The sequence below is a fragment of the Carlito syrichta genome, unplaced genomic scaffold (assembly GCF_000164805.1).
Source record: "Carlito syrichta isolate Samal-C Ts95f unplaced genomic scaffold, Tarsius_syrichta-2.0.1 Scaffold135732, whole genome shotgun sequence".
In the NCBI taxonomy this organism is placed as follows: Eukaryota; Metazoa; Chordata; class Mammalia; order Primates; family Tarsiidae; genus Carlito; species Carlito syrichta.
Window position 1 is genome coordinate 330,606 of NW_007079828.1, and position 24,886 is coordinate 355,491.

The 24,886-nt window shown below is 44.3% G+C and overlaps 1 protein-coding gene across 3 annotated transcripts in view; it reads right to left on the reverse strand.

The window, feature by feature from the left end:
• Positions 1-24,886, reverse strand: part of GLRA1 (glycine receptor alpha 1) — a 114,258-nt gene that overhangs the window by 71,477 nt on the left and 17,895 nt on the right. For 2 of the 3 annotated variants that reach the window (XM_008049548.1, XM_008049547.1), the window contains exons 2-3: positions 8,015-8,142; positions 667-734 (exon numbers count right to left, since the gene is read on the reverse strand). In XM_008049548.1, coding sequence (XP_008047739.1) covers positions 667-734; positions 8,015-8,142 — 196 coding nt within the window. The remainder of the gene's footprint in view (positions 1-666; positions 735-8,014; positions 8,143-24,886) is intronic. The other variant, XM_021708307.1, reaches the window with a different exon arrangement.

The window sequence follows — 24,886 nt, forward strand, 5'->3', positions numbered from 1 at the left end:
GTCTTTTGCCATTCTGTGGTTGAATTTTAAACTTACAAACAGGTCTTTATGTTCTATTTATATATAGAAAAAACATGTAAAAATATTTTAAAAATACACACACACACACACACACACACACACACATTTTAAACAGGGTCTTGCTCTATTACCCAGACTGGAGTGCAGTGGTGGGTGACAGCTTCAACCTCCTGGGCTCAAGTGATCCTTCTGCCTCAGCCTCCCAATTAACTAGGATTACAGGCTTGTGCCAGTACATTCAGCTACTTTTTTTTTGCAAATTTCAAATTTTGTAGAGACGGGGTGTCACTATGCTGCTCAGGATGGTCCTGAACTCCTGGCTTCAAGTGATCCTTCTGCCTCAACCTCTCAGAGTGCTGGGAGTGTCGGCACGAGTCCCCACACCAGGCCTAATTTTGTTACCCTGGATATTTGGCACATGCTAGCCCTGCTAATTCTTTGACCATTTTCAGATGTTATGTCTTTATCCAAAACACCGGGGGGATAGCAAAAAAAAAAATCAAGCCTCATGGTATAACATTGGAGACCTGGAAAAAAACCAGCCAATTCCTCACCTCCTTGGGGAAGACCAATGCAGAGGATGCATATTTCAGGGAGAGAGCTGTCCCCAGCAGGAGATAACAGCTTGTGTTTTGACTTACTCACCATGGTTGTCTCGGCAATGGAACCAAAGCTGTTGATGAAGATGTTGCAGCTCACATTCACGGGAGGACCTGCCAATCAAGAGAGATTCCTCTTAGAGAGCCCCACAGGACAGGATGCATTCCTGGAACACCGACTTCAGCGATGAGTCCCCCATGGTGGAGGACTCACTTGCTTGTTCCCCTCCCCACCCCCAGACACCTGAGACTTCCAGCCACCGTTGAACATCTCTACACCAGATTTCCTGGTCCCCAAGTGAGCACCAGGTACAGAACACCAGAGGCTGAGTTGAGATGTACTTTCATTAACACAGGATGATTCATCATCCTGCCATATGGTTGAAATCCTTTCCCCAAACCCCATCGGCTGCCTTCAAATTTGTGGCTGAAATGTATTTTCGGCTACAGCATGCGGAAGCCATCTTGGGAATCACAAGGAACAGCAAGTTCTTTGCCTTGAACTTGTGAACCAAGAATGACTGCTCGGAAGGTGCTGATGGGAATGACCAGCTGAGGAATCCAGAGGGAACCCAACGGAAGCCCACGAGTCATTGTTTGCTACTTTCCAGGCAAGTGTCTTGAATCCTACAACAAAGGATAGGAAAGAAGTGGAGGGTTACTCACTGTTTTGGAATCTCATTGCTAGAGGGAACCCTGTCTAGCTGAAGTTCAAGCTCTTCAATTTATTCTATTAACGATAGCAGGTACAATTTACTAGGCGTTATGGGCTCTGCTGCTGTGCTGAGAGTATTATCAACACTGTCTCATTCCATTTTCTCCACAGTTCCTTTACAAGGTGTGGTTATTACTTTCATTTTACAGATGAAAAAACCAAGACCCAAAGAGGTTATATGCCCCTGGTTGCACAGCTGGCACCCATGATGGTTGAGCCAGAGTTTGAGTTCAGATTTGTCGAACTCTAGAGGTGACCATCTTAATGGTTTTACTGCAGAATGGGATTCAGAGGCAGGATGAACCATGCTCAAGTTTATATAGATAGTGCCAGAATCCAGAATTTTAAACACTAGGTATCTCGTCTGAGCTGACGGGAAGGCTGGCATAAAGTAGCCTGAGAGGAAGGTGAGACCATGGGCAAGAGTGATAAAAGCTGTAGGAATCTGGGTTTGAGAAGGCCTGGAGCATGAGATAGCAGAGGCTTCATAAAGGCAATGACCTTGAGATGACCTTGAAGGTAGATAGGACTTGGATAAAAGGTCATGAGCCTTCATGTGAAGATTGCCATTTGCAAATTGTGAATTTTTTCGGGTCCACATTCTTGATAAACACTGTGAGGTACTGAGAGGTAGGCAGGGAAGAATTATTGTCCCCACTTCAAAATTTAGCATTGAGGGTTTTAGTAACTCACCCAGGCTTATTTAGTTAAAAGGTAGTGGAGTTGGCTGGGCTCGGTGGCTCAGCCTGTAATCCTAGCACTTTGGGAGGCCGAGGCAAGAGGATTGCCTGAGCCCATGGGGACTACACGAGCAACTTGGTGAGACCTTGTCTCTAGAATAAATAAAAAATTATCTGTGTGTGGTGGCACATGCCTATAGTTCTGGCTACTTGGAAGGCTGAGGCAGAGGGATCACCGGAGCCCAGCAGGTCGACACTGGGGTGGCCATGAGTGTGCCACTGCACTCCAACCTGGATGACAGAGTGAGACTCCAATTTAAAAAAAGAAAAGCTGATGAAGTCAGTATTTGAACTGAAGTTTTCCAATTGTGGAAAGAAGAAAATAGATGGCCATTTGTCCTCTGGTATCCCCTCTATTCTGACCTCTTGAAAAAGTAGCCTAAGCACTTCAATCAAACTCAGTTAAGATTTCTTCCTTTTCAGAAATCTTGGTACACAGGAGGGGACCCAGTCTTGGGAGTGAGAATCTATGGCCTTTTCCAAGAGAGTGTCAGGAGCTCTGGGTTTTAGACATGACACCCGTGCTCACTGGCTATTTGACCTCAGGAATGCACTTTCCTGGGTCTCAATTTCCCCATCAATCTGGAGGGAGAGTAGCTCTTGAACCAGGCAGTCACTCTCAGCTTCAGTGGTTTGGAATTCCTTCATGAAAGCTAGCATTTGCATTTCAGGATTCCAGGATTTCAGGGCTGGGAGGTTTCTAAAAGGTCATCTGATCGGTTGCTTCTAAACTGACATGTGGTCATGGCTGTCTGCAGTAGAATCACCTGGGAAATTGGTAAGTTACTGGCTCCCCAGCCCAGCCCTACTCTCTGTGAATCACATCTCTGGAGATTAGCCCAGAGTCTACTGAATGAACTACCTGGTAATTCTCTTGCCTGGCTGTGTTTGGAGACCACTGACATTGACCAGCTACCCACTTAAGGCTGAGTCCCGAACACCTCCAGCAGCGGGCAACTCATTTCGTCTTGGGCAGCTCTTTCCATAGTTGGATAGCTCTGTTTGCTAGAAAACCTTTTTCTGGGCTGGACAGAGTGGCTCGCATTTATATTCCTGGCACTTTGGGAGGCTGAGGTGGGAGGATTGCTTGAGGCCAGGAGTTCAAGACCAGCTGGGGCAACATAGGAAGCCCCCACTACTATAAAAAAATTTTAAAAAATAGCCAAGCACAGTGGTTCCCACCTGTAGTCTCAGCTACTAGGGAGGATGAGGCAAGAGGATCCCTTGAGGCAGAAGTTAGAGGCTGCAGTGAGTTGTGATCATGTCACTGCACTCCAGCCTGGACCACAGAGTAAGACACTGTCTCTAAAACAAACAAACAAACAACAAACAAACAAAAAAACCAATTTTTTTTCCTCCTTATGCTGAGTATAAATCTGTCTCCTTGTCACATCCACCTAAACAAAAGTCAGATGGAAAAAACCTGAATGGTCAGGCTTTTTTCTCCCTCAATTAGAAAAACCCAACCATTTTAATTCTTTTCTTTTGGCCTCAGAGCATTAAGATGCCCCAAAGAGTTACTGCTTATGCCGTGAAATGACGTATGCAGAGTTCCCACCCAGGCCCTGCAAATGCCTGGCACTGTGACTCCATATAAATTAGTTTCTGATTTATGTATGTGAGAGGGAGCCAGCCAAAAGAACTCTATGGGGAGGTGCTGTTCATTGAAATAAATCTGAAATTAAATTATCCTGAAGAAAATGATAATCCAGCTGCCTTTAGCAGCAAGATAATGTATATATTTCATTAAATATTAAAGTTTAATTTTGCTTTTGTGGATGTGTTTGCCTTTGGTGATGCCCCTGATCCTAGGAACAGTTATAATACATAGTCTTAGAGAAGTCACCGAATATCAGAGCTGGAACAGCCTAGTTCTACCAGATCATTTTACAGATGCAGAAACAGAGGCCCAGACACAGTAAGTGATTCAGGGCCACACATATCAGGGAAGCAAAGACTGGCATCCAGTTTTGGGGTTCTTGCTTCCATAATACTATTTGCATTGCCATTTTCCTCTGCAGACTGTGCCTGAGGGTGCCGTTACCCCTGTTTCTGGAAGAGTCCGGAGCAGGGAACATTTTTTGGTGCTTAAGGCAACTGCTGAGTGACTGATTACTCTGTGGATTCCTCAAGCCATGCATACCTCCTCTGATTACGTTGGAATCACAGCGGCCTGAGTCACATGGCCTTTTCAGAAGCTCTGTGGCTTGTGTGGGGTTTTTAGGAGTCTTATTTGTGCCTGGGAGGAATTGTGAAAGACAGCAAGCCTTTCAGGGGCAGGAGGGCCCCTCTTGGCAAGTTCAACCTTCACCACAAGCAAGGGTAGAGAAACCTTCTGAGGCTGGATTCTAAGAAGCTGCGCTTGGGGGCGTGAAGGAGTTCAAGCCGGTGCAGGGTTGGGAGAGGCCTTGGAAATTATTTAATTCTGTAGCTTTGGGGCCCAAGTGTTCTGAATAAGGTTCTCAGAGTGGGACAGGAAAGGGTCTTAATTCAGGAGTCATGGTGAAATACTGTTTTTAAAAGGTGTCCACTGTTAAATAATTAAATAAATGAATAAATAAATGAGGGGTGGTGAACAAATAAATAAATCCCCAGCAAATAACTGAGTTAAAGTAGTTGGGTTAAAGTACTTGACAGTATGACTTGACAGCATGACTTGGGGCAGTTCCTTAACCGCTCTAAATCCTAGCATATTTGCTGGTTCATGTGTTTACTCATTCACGTACGAAAGATTTATTGAGAAACGACTTAGGCAACATAGCAAGACGCTGTCTCCATAAAAATAAAAAAGAAAAATCAGCCAGGGGCAGTGGTGCATGCCGATAACCCCGGCTACTCAGGAGGTTGAGGTAGGCGGATCGTTTGAGCCCTGGAGTTTGAGGCTGCAGTGAGCTATGTTTGCACCACTGCACTCCAGCCTGGGCGGCAGAGCAAGACTCTTTCTCTTAAAAAAAAAAAAAGCTTATTGAAGGCTTTCTCTGTGCCAGTAGAGTGGTATGCATAGAGGATAACTAACACATGAGCCCTGGATGCGTATCTACATTCAACAAATGAATGGGTCTTTCTCTCAGGAGAGCAAGTCAGCGGCATCCTTACTCAGGATGGAGTTTGGAGAGAGCCCACCAGGGGGCGTGGTGGACTGGCATTCCTAAACGCTGCTGGGGCAGAGTATGCAACCAGGTGGCTCAGGGCCATGAACAATTCGTGGATGTGTTTGATTGGACCAATGGTGTTTTTAAAAAAGGTGCTCTAGCTGTCAATTTGGGGAACTTCACATAAAACTTCAGACTTACGTCTTATCTTGGAGGCCCTGGCTGTCCAGGGCCTGCATTCCTACCTGACGGCCATGGGAAGGCACTAAGAAGTGGCTGCCTTTAGACAAACCCTGTGCTTTCTGGGTTTGTCTTCTTGTCCTTGTCCTTCTTTATTCATATACCACGGTTGCCTGGCCCGTTTGGGGCTTTGAGATGGTGATGCTGGTGAAAGGCATGGGCCGAGTGTGCTGGGACAGTAACCTTGGTCCTGACTGACCCATCCTGGGAGATCCAAGGTTACGCTACTGATGCTGGAAGATATGACCCAGGAGAAAGGCGAGGGGTGGTGAAGTGAGCCTCGAGGTAGATGCAGGCTCCAGTGCATCTCCCAGATGGTTTCTTGTTTCCAGAGCCATGTGGGGCAGACATTCTGAGAAGGGGACTTCTGAGCAGGAGTAACGCGAGCAGATATTAGGAAGCTGTGGTCAGCTGTCACTTGACTTGTTTGGTCTTGGACTTGAGCCAAAAGGAACAGTGAGGAAGGGCATCTGGAGTCAAGACTTGATTAGGAGGCTAGAGGCAGGTTCTCGGAATCACATTTTTGCAGGAGTGCTGGGAGAAAGCTTCAAGTGCTCAGGCTCCCAGGGGGACCTCGGGACAGCCCCTGAGGGATTCTGCTGGCAGCTTGAGGTGGGTGAACCTTCTAAGACATCTGTGGAATAAGGAAACCGGTCTCTTCTTGTAATAGACATTAAGATCCCATAAAGGGATCCTCAAAGAAACTTCTCAGATCATCTGACTAGGGTTTGTAAGTTGGTGACCCACAGGGTGTATCTGGGTCACAAACATGTTTTAGGAATCAGGAAATTTCCATAGATTTTGGTTTCTGGCTCTTCTTGGAATACTTGTTGCTGTAGCAACACAGGGCACGTAGGGCCACTGCAGGCTGGGGCTAAGGAGGGGTTGCCCCTTTAGAGAAGGATGTGCCTCTATTTCGCTTTTTTTTCTTTTAATTTTTTTTCTTTTAATGATGTAGGATACAATTCAGATTTAAGTATACAAGTGGTCATCGTACAGGTAAAGTTTGGGCCTCCCTTTGGTCCCCACTTCACCTGGTTTGAGGTACACTTATTGATGTTATGTGCCCCACCTCCCTGCCCAGGCAGTGATCTGCTACTGCCAATCCCTTTCTTACAGTATTATGATAAATATTCAGGGTCTGCTTATGAGTGAGAACATGTGGTACTCAGATCTTTGTTTCTGTGATTAGATCATGAGTATGATAGACTCTAAATCCATCCAACTTGCTGCAAAGTCCATAATTTTGTTCTTATTTATGGCTGCTTAATATTTTGTTGTGTATATGTACCACTTTTTTTTAATCCAGTCCAGTTTCGATGGACAGCATGGTTGGTTCCATGTTTTTGCTATTGTGAATAGTGCTGCAATAAACATGCATGCACAGGAATCTTTTTTTTTTTTTTTTTTTTTTAAGTTGGAGTCACTCTGTTGCCCAGGCTGGAGTGCAGTGGCATGCTCATGGCCACCCCAGTGTCAACGTGCTAGGCTCTGGCGATCCTTCCACCTCAGCCTTCCAAGTAGCCGGAACTACAGGTGCATGCTACCATGCCTGGCTAATTTTTGATTTACTATAGAGATGAGATCTCTCCAAGTTGCCAGACTGGTCTTGAACCTGAGGGCTCAGGCAATCCACTCACCTTGGCTTCCCAAAGTACTGGTATTCCAGGTTGAGTTACTGAGCCCGGCCAGGAGTCTTTTTATAGAGTGATTTAAATTCCTCTGGGTATATTCTCAGAAAGAATTTTGCTGGGTCGTATGGAAGGTCAATTTCTAGTTCTTTTAGGATTCACCACACTGTTTTCAACAGAGATTGAACTCGTTTGCATTCCCACCAACTGCAAGGAAGCATTCCCTTTTCTCTGCTTCCTCACTAGCAGCTGTTGTTTTTTGTTTGTGCCTCTATTTTTCCATAGTCTCCACCACTCTGTGTTGTCTTACTCTTGGTTTGCTCCTTTCATTTAAGTTAGCTTCCTAATCCTGGTGGCATTTGAAATGGTGGCTCTAGAAACCCTCAAAATTATCTGTTAGTCTGTGGAAATTTCAGCCAGTGAATACCAGTTGGAAGCCCCTTGCCTAAAATAATGTAAAAGTATGACTGCTTGTGGGGAGGCAGGGTGGGCTTGCTTGTGTTGCCCTCTGGGTCTCCTTTGGGGCTCCTGGGGGAAGCCCCAAGGCTCCAGGAAGCATATGTTTAAAAGCTGCAGATATAGCCAAGCCCACCCCTGTAAAGATGAGGAAACTGAGGCTCAGAGAAAGGGAGAGGCTCACCCAAGCACAGAGAATAAGTTGTTCCCGAGCCAGAGCTTGAACACATTCCTCCACATTCTACCTTTATCCTTCTGCCCGTTATACCAGAGGGAGCAAGTGGGTTCTAATTCACTCTGGACTCCTGGCAATCAGAGGTACTGTTAGGTTGGATCCTCCGAAGGTTGTATGGATTTGGAGAAGAGAAAACTGCATTGATGATCAATGCCCCCCTCGGGTGCAGGAAAGAGTCATGGCGTTCATACCATGGGTTGATCATCTGCACACAATACCACAGTGCTCACTTCCAGAATCTGGGAGCCCATTTCCTGGTGGATGTGGAAGGAAAGTTTTTCCTACCTTTAAAATTGGGCCGGATCCTGGCATCATATCCAGAGGTTCTCCCCATTAGCTTATCCAGGAAATCTGAGGGTGACATAGGCTTGGGTGCAGAGCGGGCAGCTTCAGCCTCCTTGGAAGCCACAATGCTGTGGAGGGAGAGAGGAAAGCAAAGGTTAGTCATGGCCCCTTTCCATGCCTGATCAGATCCCAGACCCGTTCAACATCTGCAGCACCACTAGAGTGCTCTTAGCCTGAAATGGTACTATGGGTCCTTAATGTGGTTAGGGCCAGGCTAAGTTGTTCACCCAGCCTGAATATCCACTAGCCTGGGATCCTGGCAGGCAGTCAGGGGTTGGACTGATGCTAGAAGCCACTGACTCTTTGAAGCTTCATCTCTGGGATTCTGAGGGTCACACGTGGCTGCAGGACTCTGGGAGAGAAGATGAAAGGGTCAACCTCTGGTGGACCTTGTTTTATTTTTTGGGTCCCTGCACTCTTATATGTCCACGGAACATCATGACCTGAAAGGACCCAAGAGATCAAATCACTCAGCTTCTCCTCAAGGTTTCTTTTCAGAATCACAGTCACTAATTAAAAAAAAAGTTATGGCTTCATGCAGTGGCTCATGCCTATAATAACAGCATTTTGGGAGGATGAGGTGGGGGATCACTTGAGCCCAGGAGTTCAAGACCAGCCTGGGCAACATAGCTAGACCATGTCTCTATAAAAAATTAAATATAGAAAAAAAGTTGCCGAAGTCAAATGGAATCTGGAACACAAATTTGATCAGGCATTTACCTCAGGTCTCCTCAGAACCTTTGACATGCATATATGCTTATCCTCATGGGACTACTGCCTCTTGAAACACACACTTCAGAAAAAGCTCAGCTGGGAAATTTAAACCCAGCAAGTGGAAGGGACCAACGCAGGTCCCAGGATAAATCAGCAGGTCCACCTCATTGTATTGAGGGTTGGATGATTTGAAATCAAACTGCTGGGGATACTTCACACCGTAGTATGAATGACTAATGTCCAGGAGCAGTGACCCTTGCCTTGCCAAACTCTCAAGGGTGAAAGTGTACAGATGTCAACCTGAGTCAAGGTTGGAGGCTCAAGGGTTTGACACGACTCTCTTGGATTGCTCTGGGCAAGTGACCTTTCCAGTCCTAAACTTACACCCAGGAGATAGCTGGAGCTGTGTGCAGCCCTGTGGGGTCCTTGGGGGTTCGTGGAGAAAATGTGTGTGTGTGTGTGTGTGTATTTGTGTTAGATGGAAGCTGTTGTCCAGGCAAGTAGGACATGGGGTTCCCCAAGGATTTGTCCCTAGCCCCTCCCTTTCTTCCTCTCAGCTTCTTTTTGATCTCCTTAGAGGATGATTCTCAAGTCAACATCTCCACCAGGAATCTCCCTTAAAACCTTTCTTCATTCACAAACACCTGCAGGGACATGTCCATCTCAACATCCTGCCTTTGCCATAAGTTCATACCTCAAACTGAACCTCACTGCTTTCTTCCCAAACTTGTTCCTCCGGACACCAGTTTGCTCCAATGACACCGATATATCTCCATTCTCTGGGTTGAGAAGTCTCGAGCCATCTCGTCTCCTTGCCCCCTGCTAAATCACTCATTCACCAGGTCCTGATATAGTTATCTGTGTTTATGTTTTAAGAGCAGGAATCATGGAGGTTTTATTTGTCTTTTGTTTGTTAATCCCCCGCTGTGTCTATCATGGTGTCTCAAACTTAATTGGTGCTCAGTAACTGCACAGTGAATGAATGAATGAGTAATATGCTACTTTAATTAATCAAATGTCCTGGCTAGCACAAAGTGTTCATAAATATTTATATATGGATTAACAATTTGAAAATAATTAGACTATTATACACAGTAATGAAAAATATTGAAAGCAATCTGGTATTCCTCTGAAGATTCAGAAGGTATTCTAGGATTATTTAGACTTTCTTGTCTAATGATCTGAAGATCCCTTACTTGTACCCTGAAGAGCTTATTTTGATGGACAGGATGAGGGTCTTCTCCTGTTTCTTTGTGTGTGACTATGAATGCAGGTGAGTGTGTGGTATGGGTAGGTGTCTAGATGTGTTGTATAGGAATGTTATGCATACAAATGGATGCATGTGTGGGGATTAGGGTGTACATGGTTGTGTTTGTGCATGCTTAGTGGATCATGCTACATAGATTTGTACATGCAAAAATGTGAATGCCCATGTTCATGTGAAAGTATGTCAATAAGTAGGACATTTAGTATGGGCACTTTTGTGTGCATATGTGGGGTGTATTGTATACATGGGGTATAGGATGTGAACAAAGGTCAAATGCCTTTGTGGATGGATGCCTGTGATGTGTATATTGCATGTTCTGGTTTTTGAAACATACTGGGAAATATCATTTAGAAGAGTGCAAAAGCATGAAAAGAAGACGTAATTTGGAATCCCATCTGAGCCACTCATTAGCTGTGTCACCTTGGGAAAGTTACCTCGCCTCTCTGAATTTTAGTTGCCTCATCTATCAAATGTATTTTGCACAAGGAATAACGGAGATAGCACAGGTGAAAATACCTAGGAAAGTTCTTGGAACACAGCAGACACTCAGTGCATTGCCTTCCCCTTTCCATGTGTGTGTGTGCGCGCGCGCGCACGTGCACACGCACACGAAGTGGTTCAGGATCAGTCTGGGGACTTCTTCCTGTCTCATGTTGCTTTCCACTGCACTGTGGACCCCACATGGTTGGAAAGTCCTCCCAGATGCTGTCCATGACTCACAGTTTGGGCCCTAGACCCCGCCTAGCCTTTACTCAGCATCACACAGAGATGGGATTGATGCCAGTCACCTGTTCTTTTCACTCTTGTGCACTATCCTAAATTCTATTTTCCAGTATGTTTCAAAAACGAGCCCATGCAACATACACATCACAGACACACACCTACTAAGGCATTTGACACGCTCCCACCCTCTAGCCCACATAGACACACAGAAGTGCCCATCCTAAATGCCACACTTATTGACATACTTTCACATGAACACACGACTGCTGTGTGGTGCGGGTGTGAGCACAGGGGACCACAGGCAACTGGTGATTGACGACATTTCTGCTGCCATAATTCACTTGTAGAACCTTTCCAGGAGTGGCAGTGATGAAGCCTTCATAAGCTCCTGTGCTTCCCAAGGCCCTCCTCTGATAATAAGATTTGGGAGCACAGAACTGCCTCCCAGCAGTTACTAGAACACCAGCGATCCTTGACCCTCAGGCCTCTTTCATAAGCCCGAATCCTATTAGGCAGTACAGTGGGAGAATGAATTTGCCCCAAATTATCCCATACCATTTGCTATTAGCATACCATGCCATTTAATGCTGGAATCCTCCCTAAAGCTGGAGTCCTCTGCTTATTCTGGCTCACATGTCTGCAGCAAGGTATTTGCAGTCTGGTCACCTGGCCATTGGTTCATGTAAAACCCTGGCACAGGGCCTAAGTGGAGGGCATGAAGGCTCTGGGGGGTTAAGTAACTGGCCTCGGGTCACACAGCACTTTAATGAAAGGATTGGAACTTGAATTTTCAAGTGTTGACTCATTCAAATGCTACTTTGTAGGGCAAAGGCTTTTGTGAGTTGTGGAGAGTACACATTAGGATGGTTGCTATTCTTACTACTTGTTTTTGAACCTTGTTATATCCTTTTGCATCTAAGAAAATCAAAGCATGTGTCCAACTTCCAGCGATACTGATAGACACAGCTCTGAATTACACTTGAAAATAGAGAAATAGAGAAGAAATAGTTGTCAATTACCCAATGTGTCTCTGTTTCGTCAAGCGATTCACAGAGGAACTCCCTGAAACTTTGAGATTCCCCAGCCCAGCCTCTCCCACGTGTCACTTACCAGAAATGTCCTGGATATCACGTTCGTAATTTTTGCTCTGTTTGTGTGTGACCTCTATTATTATCCATTTTTGTTTTCATTAAATTGCTTCATTTATTTAAAAACATACATTTATTTAAAAAGAAACCATGTTACACTATTCACAAATGAAAAACTAGTATTACTTGCCATGATGGGAGATGACCATATTAACAGATACAAAAAGACAAAACAAAAAGAGAAAAGATAAAAATTCCAATGATCTGCTGCTCTTGCCAATGGTCCGAGCCCAAGTCCTGCCTTAAGTTACAAAGGAAGACCAGCGAGGGGTGGGGAGGCATTTGAGACTGATGAACAGCTAACTGAGGCTTTCTTCTTGAGCTAATGAGAAGAACTGGGAGAGAACTGGCTCAATAATAATTCAATGTTATTGTGTGTGCCTCACTTGAAATAACCCCCATCCCTCACTGCCCTAGTCCCAGAGTTCTCTAATTCTTTTCTAAATGCAAAGGCTCCATTTTAATGCCAGAGTAGCCATGCCTTCCCCCTTTGGTAATCCTTGTCTATTCTGTCTATATTTAGACAGTACAATTTGTATAGTTCCTTCAGTGAGTCGGATGCTCTGTGCATCTGTATAGAGTGCGTATACATCAGGAGGCCCGTGTAGAGCCTCTACCGCTAGTGAACTTAGCATTGGTTCTAGACCGTGAACTACTGGACTGAGGGACTGGGAATACAACTGAGAAAGCAAACACACGACTGTTAGGATGTTCTGACCATATCAAATTATTTGTAAATATTTTTTCAAGTATTACTAAAATGTAATGGGTGAATCAGACTCAGTTTAGACAGATTTGATGAGTGGTAATTTTCAGAAGGAGAGGGAAGTCTTCTGAGACTAAGTTTTTCATTGAGAAGGCCTATGGCAATGGGTACACCGACTGGACAGAGCATTAGACTGTCACCTTCCAGTTGCTCTAGGAGTCTTTGGTATTTAAAGGACCTCAGCTGTGACTCCTGGTGACAGAGGTCATGGAAGGGCCAAGAGTAGAGGGTTGGAGGCAAGGTGATATTATGATGTGGAGGCCGTGTGACCCTCAGGGAATCGCTTCTTTTTCATTCTCCCAAGATGTAAGATGATCCCTCCCAGCCTCGAGCCATCCTTTTATCTGTAATATTTCCCCTTTTTCCTTTTTCATACATCAGGTCTAGGGATCCAAATTTGTCTGAACTCCTTTGGGGAATGTGTTTTTGTGTCTTGGTTCTTTCCCTTCCAGTCTCGAGGTTTTTTTTTCCCCAACAAGCCAACCTTTTTCTCAAGGATTTGTTGGAAGAAAGGCCAGATCAATGCTCTGATTCTCATTCTCCAGTTGTAACATCATTTGGAAATAGGGAATCAATATGGAGCTGTCAATCTGGATTTCAAATGAGCTAGGGTTGGCAATATGACTGGGAAAAACTATTTCAAGTACGTCTTACGTAGCACCACACCCTCTGGGCTAGCAGAGGGGGTCTTCTCAATAGAGTTGATCTCCTATGAGCAGAGAAGTCCAGGAGGTCAAGGTAGAAAAAGGGGAGAAGGACAAGGAGAGAGACAGAAGAGGGACAAGGAGCTGAGGACAACAAAGGAGGGGCCCAGAGGGTTGGAGGAGGAAGATGGAGGTTGGAAGATCAAGGCTGGAGGTGCAGATTGAGAAGGAAGGGGGTGGGGGGAGAAGGGAGAGGAAGGGGACAGGATGGGAGTGGAAATGTTTGAGGCATGGTCAGCACTATAATTGAGAAATATAGTGAGAACAGAGGAGGGGAACCCAACTTCACTTGGTGAGAGTGAGGGGTTTCTAAGAGGCTTTGTGGAGAAAATGACATTTATAGTAAATCTTGAAGGTTGGGTATGGAGTTGGCCTGGAAAAATAGGAGAGGAAGAGTATTTTGGGAAGAAGGAACATCATATATAAAGTCTAAACATGAAAGACAACATTGAGGACTAAGCTCGGATTTTTTTTCTTTCTTCTCCAATTTCCTAACCAAGCGACTTGGAAAGTCATGCCTGACAAGTACTAACCAGACAGGGTTTTATTATCCTATGACCTTATATACTGAAGTTTGTTTTCCAACCTGACTCTGCCATAATATCCTACAACAGAAAAAGAAAGAAATCAAAATACTTGATGACCCTGCAAAGTCATCTCTTGGGGACTTCCAAACTCCAAGTTCTCTGTCCTTACTGATTTTCAAAATTCCTTAGATAGGAACTACAAATTGCTAGTCAAGAAATCCTTAAATGCACCTGTAACCTGAAAGCCCCTGCTTGGAAATGTCCCTCCTTCCTGGGCTAGACCAATGAAAATCTCACATGTATTGACTTATGGGGTTTGTAACAATTACCTCCTTGAAGTGTGTATAACCAAAAGCAATTCAACCATCTCAGACACATGCTCTCAAGGCTGTACCCCGGGCCTGGTCATTCATATTGGCCAGAATACATCACCTTTAAATATTTTACAGAGTTTGGCATCTTTTTGTCGAGGTGAGGAACTGAAAGAAGTTGAGTATGTGTGTGAGGGAGGGAAAGAAAGGAGAGGGAGAGAAAGAGAGAGAGTGAGAGAGCATGGACAACGATGAGAGATGAGGAAGGAACACTTGAGACTGCAGGGTTGGGAGAGCAAGTATTAAACCCCCTGCTCAATGTCCTTATGGTGGGTCTGAAGGTTAAGGGAAGGTTATCCCTCTCCAATCTATTTACAGTAAAAACAATCTATCTGATCTCTCAACCACTTTTGGGTTTAATTAATTATGACATGGCCAAGTTTGGGAGATGGGTCCTCCAAAGATTTCAAATGGCGGGTGTCTTTTGTTTCAGGTAATTTGTCCCCTGACTTGGGCCAGAGTATCTGCTTTGCTTTGACAAGGGAAGTCATCCAATGAGCTTGTGCTTATTCTGTGCAGAAAGTGCTTGGTCATCGAGTCAGAGGTTGTTGGAATGTCTGCTCTAGGTTTGCATGGATTTTTTTTTCCCTAAAGAAATGAGGGCTAGGTGTGGTGGCTCAAGCCTGTCATTCCAGCACTTTGGGCGGCTGAGGCGAGAGTAATGCCTGAACCTACGGGTTAGAGACCAGCCTGGGCAACATGATGAGACCTCATCTCTACAATAAATCAAAAAATTAGCCAGCCATGGTAGCGGGCACCTGTAGTTCCAGCTACTTGGAAGGCTAAGGTGGAAGGATCTCCAGAGCCCAGCAGGTCGAGGCTGCGGTGGCTATGAGCATGCCACTGCACTCTAGCCTGGGCAATGAAGTGAGACTTCAATGAGACTTCAACTAAAAAAAAAATAAATAAATAAAAGAAATGGGGTCTTGCTGTCACCAAGGCTGGAGTACAGTGGCACCATCATAGCTCACTACAGACTCAAACTCGTAGGCTCAATTGATCTTCCTGCCTCAGCCTCCCGAGTAGCTGGAATTATAGGCATGTGCCACCATGCTTAGCTCCAGGGACATTTTCTTAATACGTGATTATAAAGGTCATTGTGGAATAAAGGAATGAACATTAAGATGGGAGCTGGGAAACCTGGGAATTACCTTTGGCTCAGTCTCTAATGTCCCATGTGATTTTGGGCAAATTCTTTGTTCTCAGTTTCTTTATCTGTGAGGCGGTAGGTTGGGGTTGGATCAGGTGTGCTAAACAGTTTTGCCTTGAGTGCCGACGCCATTCAGCTCATAGTGGTGGCTCAGAGAAGGGATCTGGGGCCAGAACCAGCAAGACAGAGGAACTGGGTGGATTACCAACCTCTGCAAAGTACTGTACTGTAGAGCAGTGGCTTTTTGATTGCTTTTCTGATCATGGCTCTAATATCCTATGATCCCTATCACCTATTAAGCACCCACTGTATGCATAAGGTACAATGGGGAAATGCAGATAAACACGTCACTACCCACTAGACAAAACACTCCACGCGGGCAGGGCTTGTGTCTGTCTTGCTCAATGCCTGGCGTGGAGTAGCAATCAACAATCACATGTTGGTGAATGACCTTTGCCCTCTCATTGTTCACTGTCCAGTGAATGGAATGGATCAAGTACTTGAGCAACTAGAAGAGGCTGCATAGTCAGGTGGCATAATTGAACTACCAGAGTAGCTTCGAAGCGCAAGGCAGTATTTGAGGAGAGATGGGGGAATCAGTAGAGTCATTTTTCGAGTTCTATTCATTTCAGCCTCTGTGGACATTTAGAAAGACCCAACCTTTGCCGTTGTTCAAGTTACACAGTGTATTTGGGGCAGGAAGCGCTCTCTGGACCCGCTGCCTGTGGGCTGTCCTTGGAAGAGAGAAGGACGGTGGAGGGGGAAGAGGCGGGGCAGAGCCAGGCGGGTGCTCTTGGCCTTGGGGACCCAATGTGTCTCCTGTCCCTGGCTCTGACCCCAGGGAACTTGGGGGTTGTCGGGCGGCGCGGGCCCTGCTGGTCGCCCTCCGCTTCGCCGGGGTTGCATCATCATCAGGTCAGCATCTGGCTTCCCCCGGCCAGCTGTGCAGTTTTGATTTTATTTGATTGCAGTAAGGGGCTTAGGCTGGCTGGGGAGGGCCTGACGTTTCATTACTCTCACTTCCCGAGCTGCTAAGCACCCCTGGGAGCAGCCTGTCACAGTTGGCAGGCTGTGAGCCCAATTCACCCCGGGGTCTTAGGGAACAAGACACCCTTCCCCCTTCCTGTCCTCCCGCCCACAGCTGTATCTGCCTCCTGTGTGGAACCCTTACTGGGTAAGAGCACATGGATTTGAACATGATTTTCTTCTGCCAGAAAAATCCTGGATTCTTAAGGAATCTCGAAATTCCATCTGGTTCCGCCTCAGCCCTAAGAAAGTCCGACTCTCTAGGGATCCTGGATACTCTATGTAATCAATTCAAGTCTATTTATCTAAACAGTCTTCTTGGACAGCCTTCCAACTACCCACTCTCCTGCTTTATTTTACCTACCCCTAGAAAGCAGGGCCAGCAGTAAAGCTACGTGAATAAGGGGCCCAGCACGACTTAAGGAGGCGCTTATTGCCAGGGCCATGTAAATGCTCAGCCTGCACTTGCAGGGACTGGGAGAGAGTACCTCTTTCAATAGTTGCTCCCTTGCCTTACCTTGGTCCAGGCCCTCCTACAGCATCCTAGATCCTCCAGTCTACTGTCCCTTATGTGCGCTCCGAATTGCATGTTACATATTTTATCTCATTTTATCCTCTAAACCGCCTGAGAGGTAGGAACATCTGTCCCCATTTTACAGATGAGGAAATTGAGGCTTAAAGAGCATGTGACTTGATCTGTCCAACTCTGGCATTCCACACTCTATTTGCTTAAATTATGTTGATTTTTTTTTTTTCTCATCCCCCTTCTCCTTACTCGGTGTGCACGTGTCAAGGCTAGAGTCATGGCAGTCGTTGGCCTTTTCTGGGTCAAGTTCAACTTTGCTCTCTGTAACTTCTTTCTTTTAGACTTGGGGCAATCAAGTGACTATAGACAAAATCCTGAAAGCAAGATTTTCAAAAGCTTCTTTTTAGACTCTTAATAAACATCTTCTTTTTAAAAAATTTCTTTCTCTCTTTCTCTCTTTAGAGATGGGCTCTTTCTATGTTGCCCAGGCTGGTTTTGAACTCCTGGGCTCAAGCAATGCTCCCACCTCAACCTCCCAAAGTGCTAGGATTACAGGCACAAGCCACCATGCCCAGCAAATAAACATGGTTTTCATGAAGTACAAAGCTTGGCATATGGCTCAATAAATATTTGTTAAATGGGTGATGTATACCTGGAATTCCAGAGGAAGCTCAATCAAGTGCAGCCACTTGGCATCAGCGATATGATTTCACTGGAGTCAAGAAAACCCTAAATTCTGTCCCTGATTCCCTTAGTCAGCCTCTGGGGAAAATACCTGCTATCCTCTGGGAAAATCCAAGGTGGAACAATGGTGGGAGAAGTCATCCCTTTTTTCTTTTGAGATCGTTCACAGTCATTCCCTCCAGAGAATGATTTGGGTCACCAGCCTAGGTCAATCCCATGTCTGTGCAGAAGTCCCACATTCCTAAGTCACTGTCTAGAATCCTATCATGGCCATCTCTCTTTACCCTGAGTGTGCCTGTTTGTGTCACTTGGGGGCGTTTTCCTGTGCCTCTGACCTTCAGTGTCATTCTGCAGTCTGGTCGCAGGGTGAAAGAACTCTTGGCTTAAGTCAGCGGGCATGAGGGAGCCCTGGAGGAGTTATGATGTGAGGAATCCCAGGGGATTCCTCGGAGGCTTAGAGTGCTGGAGGGCAAGCCCATGGGGTTTGCTCTGCCTGAGTGAAAGCTCAAGCAGGCCTGCACAATCAGCATGCAACCCACAGGGTGGGCAGGGAGCAAGTGGCTCTCATGACCTCCAAAGCAGTTTTCTTTTTAATCAGATAAATCTCACTGGAGAAATGCATCTTTGCAGAGAATGGAGCTCAGGGCTTCTGGACAAAAAGTTTTTGGGAAAAAAGATTGTAGGCATTGATCATTTGAGGTTGCAGTGACCTGGGAGTGTAAACATTGAGGGGAAATAGTAATGGATAAAAACAGATAAAGATACAACATTAGCGAGTGACAGCAAATGATCGTTCACTGAGTATTTACTGTGGGCTGGACACTGTGAATGCTACCATATTTTACCTTCTCAACAATCCCACGAACATTATTGCTCCCATTTTACAGACTAAGAAGCTGATGTTTTCATTTTCAGAAATTTAGTCAATTTTGGGCACTGTGTATGTGGCAAGCCCCTGAGTCCACTGGTCTTTAAAACCCATACTATTTTTTTTTTTTTTAGAGATGGTATCTTGCTCTATCAGCCAGGCTGGAATGCAGTGGTATTATCATAGCTCACAGCAGCCTCAAACTCCTAGGCTCAAGGAATCCTTCCAGCTCAGCCTCCTGAGTAACTGGGACTACAGGCATGTACCACTGTGCCTGGTGGCTAATTTAGTTTTATTTTTGTAGAGATAGGGCCTCACTGTGTTGTCCAGGCTGTACTTCAGTGGCATGATCATAGCTCAAGCAATCCTTCTGCTTCAGCCTCCCAAAGTGCTGAGATCACAGACATGAGCTACGACCATGCCCGGCTTAAAGCCCATTCTATTGACCCCCATACTCTGTTGACACTTCAAGCGATAGGGATTTGTCAAGTCTCTCTCAGAGCCTCTCTGGTTCATGATGTAAAGTTTCCATACCTCTGGAATTGCGAGTGGGAATTTTGGAGCTCTGGGAATTGAAAGTGTGAGTTGAGAGCAATGTGACTGATAATCGCCTCCACACATGTAACGCTTTCAGCTTATATGACACTTCCAAACCATGACTGCATTTGGTCCTTATGCCACCCCCACGGCAGCATCTCTGTGTGCAGGGGTTGATGTGGAGGCTCAGTTGAAGGGGAAGGGCCTGCTCAGGTTTCAGGTGGCACAGCCATTATGTAACCAGGACCCCCAGATCTGGTCTGGGATATCTTCTGCTTGACTATTTGACAATGTGAAAGAGATGGAACAAAAAATGGCAGAAGCACTAAAAGTCATCAAAATCAGGATATGGACAAAACCTTGACTATTAATCGTCTCTGTCAGAGTTCCTCTGTAGTCAACTTGTACTTTTGTTTTACTCTTTTCTATCTCAGTTTCCTCATCTTGATAAAACTTCCCCTAGCAGGTACTGTTTGAACGCTACAGGTGTGGTTTGAATGGCAAAAACTTTCTGTGCTTTTTGGACCTTTTGCTGTGGAAATAAAGGTTCATTTCTCAGGTTAGTCAATTTTTCTTATTCATTAGGTACTTTGAGATAACGATCATCTCATTTGAGAGAGCATAAGTTTATTATTTCATATATTTGCTTAAAATAATTATGAAGTACCTGTTATATGTCAGAGATTGTACTGGATATTAGACAAGCTATAAATCACAAAATAAGAAAAACTAATTCTCACTGGGTGGTTATAACGGCAGTACTCCAAGAGCTTTGTATGCGGTATTTACTCCCAAATAACGTTTGAGTTGGGTGTAATTGGCCCCATTTTATGGATGAGGAAATTGAGGTTCATAGAAATTAAGTAATTTATCCAGGTTCTTCTGACCTCACACACTTCTCTCTTAATTATGAGGGGGTACCCCCAAAAACCCAGAATTTTTTTGGGGGGGATCGATCTTTTGTAGTAAGTTCAGGCTTTCCCTGCTAGATTAGTGTTCTAGGAACTCATCAGCACCAGTGTACCAGCTAGCATTGTTGTGACAGGCTGCATTTGGCTTCAACGAATTTTTTGGGGAAAGTCTTTCAATGTGCTTGTCCATTTCATGATGGGTGATTTGTGAGCACACCTGCCTACACTGCCCTGAGTGTTCAGCAGTTTTTGACCCCAAACAGCATGACTCCCATGTCCGGCCCTCCCTATTCACCTGATCTCACCCTAAGCAACCCCCACCCCATGAAAAAAGTCCTCAACACTTTGCCATCATGGAAGAAATGAAACAAAAAACGGCAGAACCACTAAAAGGCATCAAAATGGACGAGTTCAAAAACTGTTTGGGGCAGTGGAAAAAACATCTCGATAGGTGTATTGCACGAAACGGATAGTACTTTAAAGGTGACGGAAGTTTAAATAGGTGCGAATGAATACACGTTTTTTATAAATAGATTCCGGGTTCTTTTGGGTCCACCCTCATAAGTCAATGATGAATATGCATGCAATAGTCATTGCTTTCCTGGAGCTCTCAAACTAGTAGAAGAAAGCTTATGTGAGAACAAATAAGTGCTTGAATATCTAGACCCATTAGAAAGAAACATAGCACTTTTCCCTTCCAAGTCTATACTAGTTCAAACTTACGATGGAAAAAAGTCAAGCTGTAGTGAACCCATAGAAAACACATCAGCCAAACTGTGCTATTTTATCCAAGGGAAAACAGAGGTTTTCATAGGAGTGTAGCTTGAGTGTGTATGGTCTTCAAGTATCCAAGAGACTACGATTCAACAGAGGCTGTTCAGAAATTAAACAGCCCTTGCGAGGCACTGAGAAAGAAATGATCTTAAACTGTAGCAAGAGCAATTTGGATTAAAACTTGAAGCTGCCTTTAATCAACTGAATGACTGGTCTTCAGAAAGCGAGCACTTAACTGTGAGTTGATAGGGTTTAGCTGAAGTGGGTATTTGTATGTAAATACAGAGTTTTAGGGACGCTCCAGGGCTCTAATAATACTCTCTAAATAGCCCTTGTCAGTTCCCCTGAATACTCTACGACAGAGTCAGAGCTGCAGCTAAGCTCAGTGGGGTGGAAACTCTTTGTTTCACTCAGCAGGTTCCAAAGTCATGGGGAAGAAGTAGGTAGAAGAGTCTGAGAATTATGGAACCTGATCATCTTGTGCATGACAAAAAAAGACATTCATTGACTACTTGCTATAAATCAATGACTGTACATCACACCCCTGCAAGGTCAGCAGTGGCTATCTCCATTTTACAGATGAGCAAAGTGAGTTGGAGATTAGCTACGAATAGCAATGGTTACCAGTGATCCAGTGCTTTCTAGGTGCCTCGCAGAGCTACAAATGGTCCTGTACGAGCTTCCTAATCTTCCCAACAGCTTTATGAAGCATCGATCATTTTCTTCTCAATTTTTCAGATACAGAAACTGAGACTTGGAGAGGTTGACTGACTTAATCAAGGTGACTTGGTGGCAGAGTTGATATCATTTGAGGTGGAATTTTGGCATAAGCTGTGGAGCTGTTTCAATCCGCTAAAACAGCTCACAACTCAAATATGCATTGTTTTAAGTTCCTGCTCTTCTGTGATTTAGTATAAGTGCAATAAAGAATATTTACTTGGGAGGATTCAGGAGAGGTGACAGTGACAGCCTGTGGGACTGAATAAAATGAAAGGAAGTTTAATGGATGGTGAGGGAGGAACAAGACCCTGTGGCCCGTGCCTCTTTACCCTTTCAGGATAAAGGATCTCAGGGGTCTTTGCTGAGCCTTTCTTTTTCCCTGGGGTTTTCTTTCCTTTCTACCCTGTACCTTCAAGAGCCTCCAGTAGGGTCATGTCCTTGTAGCACACTGGGGGACAAAACAGGGCCCAAGTCCCACTGCTTCCCGCTTCTTGTTGCATGTCTCAGGGATAAAGAGGGGTGTTGGGAAGAGGACAAACTGTTGAATGTGGGTCAGAAATCCTGCACTTGACTTCTACTTGGTGTGATTCTTTCTCGTATGATCTTGGGCAAGCCCTTTACTATATGTAAGCATCAGCTTCCTCATCCATGGAGTGTAGAGATCCCCTGTCCTAACTTTTAAATTACTATTTGAAAACATGTTGGCCTGGTGTGGTGGCTCATGTTTGTAATACCAGCACTTTGGAGGTCAAGGCAGGAGGCCAACATAGAAAGACTCTGACTCCACCAAAAACAAAAAAACAAAAAAAAACTGGGCATGGTGATGTGCACCTGTCCTATACTCTGGAGGCTGAGGTGGGAGGATTTCTTGGGTCCAGTGAGCTATTATCACACCACTGTACTCCTGTCTCTAAAAAACAAACAAACAAACAAACAAACAAAAATAAAGAAATGAAGAAAGCATGAAAATTCATTTTTTGGCTGATATAGGGCATGATCCAGGTTTAAGCACTGCTGTAGGCAGTCATCAAATCCAGACTCTGCCATTCCCTAACTGTGTGTCCTTGAACAATTACTTGCCCTGTCTAAATCTTTGTTTCTGTATCTGTAAAATGGAGATAAGAATAGCTGTTGCTCATGGGGTTGTTGTAAAGAATAGATATTCTTTTATAGATTTACTTTGGTGCCTAGCACATTGTAAGCTACATGGTTAGTAATAATCTAGGCTCTGTGATGGAATGAATATATGAACTTCCAGAGACTTCTTTGTACTTTACACTGGAATCTACAGGGCTGGACACCTAACAGAGTACCACAGTACTCTCAGGTGATTCTTCTGCTGTGCTCTTAGTAATTTATCTGTTAAGTAGTAAATTAATAGCATTACTTTGGCATTTCAATCAATGGAATTAAGATGATCTGAGGGTAACAGAGTAGTAATTGCTGCGTGGATGGAAACTGTCCAGTGGCAAAAACTGCTCTTCATGGGCTGGCTGGTTGCCCTCAGACCAAATTCTTTCAACCCTTTAAAAAAATAACATTTTCTTATGATTAAAGCAGTAAATGCACATTGGAAAAATGCAACAAAGTTCAAGGAAAAAAGTAAATCCCACCTGGAAATCCCGTTATCTAGATATCTACTGTTCACATATTGGTAAATTCCTTCTAGGCTGATTTTCCTCTATGAATTATTATCAGTTTTGTTTCCCTTTTAAGTGAAGATTCTAAACGAGTATTTTCTCTTGTTACTAAACCTTTAGAAACACAATTTTAAATGACTGAATATGTCAGCATTTGACTGTATTAGTATTCATTTAGATAGCCCCCTATTGATGGGCGTTTATATTATATTCAATTTTTAGTTATTATAAACTATGTTGCAGAAAACCCCCTTGGTTACAAACTCTGTTCATTTCCTAAAAGCAAAATTGCTGAGTCAAAGATAGGAATACTTCTGAGGCAGAAAGGCCATATCAGTGCAGGAAAGCCCCTCTGCACGTCCCCGCCTCCCCACCCCCCCCCCCCCACTGCCTGGGGGCCAGCAACTTGACTCCTCACTGAAAATTAATTCTTCATAAGGCAGCGGCCACTGGGGAGGATGAGTAAGTAAAAGTTAAAAAGCAGAGAGGTGACTTCTTTTTTCCTTTTTCTCCACTGACTCCTATTGCTCACAAAGCTGTAGACTTTGGAATGTTCTGGAGGAGAGCAGGGTAGCTCAGTAACAGATAGTTCAGAAGCCCATCACTGCCTAGTGCACCACACATTTTCTTTTTGTTAACTTGCCTTGTTTATGTCTTCTACCTGGATCATAGTCTATCTTTTTTAAACCTCTGAAAGTGCTTACATACTGTAAGTATTCCCCAAATGCTTGAAATGGAAGGCTGGCTGGCATGGCAGATTCAAATTGTATTCTTCCATTTATGAGCTATGTGATCTTGGGCAAGTCACTTAACTCCTTCATCAAATATATATTTTCTTATAAGCAAAATAAGGGCAATAGTAGAGCTACTGCCTAGAATTTGGAGGAGTTTATACACAGTCTTTTGCCATATGAAGACTCTGAGCTCTGGGTTAAGTGAGAAAATACATATCAAGTGTATGCCAGTCACCTAGAAACCACTTAGTATGTTAGCCATTACTACAAACAACGGTAAAAACTAGAGCTTCCGTTCATAAGGCTCAGGTATTCTTCACTACAATTTTATAACAGCCTAGGTTAAACCTAATAATTCTGAAGAATTTCAGAAAAAACTTAAAGCCTGCAAGAATCAGGGATGCAGGAGATGGCAGATGTGAGCTATACTTCAAATCTTGGCTAATTTATTATATTCAGTTGTAGATCCTGCATTTTAAGAGGGACATTAACAGGCTGGAGCAGGTCCAGATAGGAACAACTGGGCTGGTAAACAAACTTGAAATTGACCTGTAAGGAATAATTAAAGACTCTGTGGCTGTTTGGCTCCGAGAAGACTTAAGCAGAAGGGATCGGCCTGTTGAGCTATAGTGGGAAAGAGGGACCCAATGTAATAAAATAATGTTCTTGAGTATTCACTATTTTTCAGTCTTACTATTTTGACTCTTTACTATTATTCTGAACTAATAATAGTAAATTATTATTTTTTATTATTGCCCTTTGCAAATATTATTTATGTTTTCTCCTCCAAAATACTATAGGAGGTACATATTTGTGTATATATTTCTATTGTGCTGATGAAGAGATAGACACAGAGGCAGAAGTGACTGGGTTGAAAGTCTCAGGGTTTGTAGATGGTAGGGTAGGAATGGAATGAAACTTTATAAAGGGGAGAAGGAGGAGGAAGAGGAAAAGAAGGAAGAAGAGAAAGAGGAGGAGGAGGAGCTGCACTGAAGGAGGAGGAACTGAAGAAGGGAAGGAAG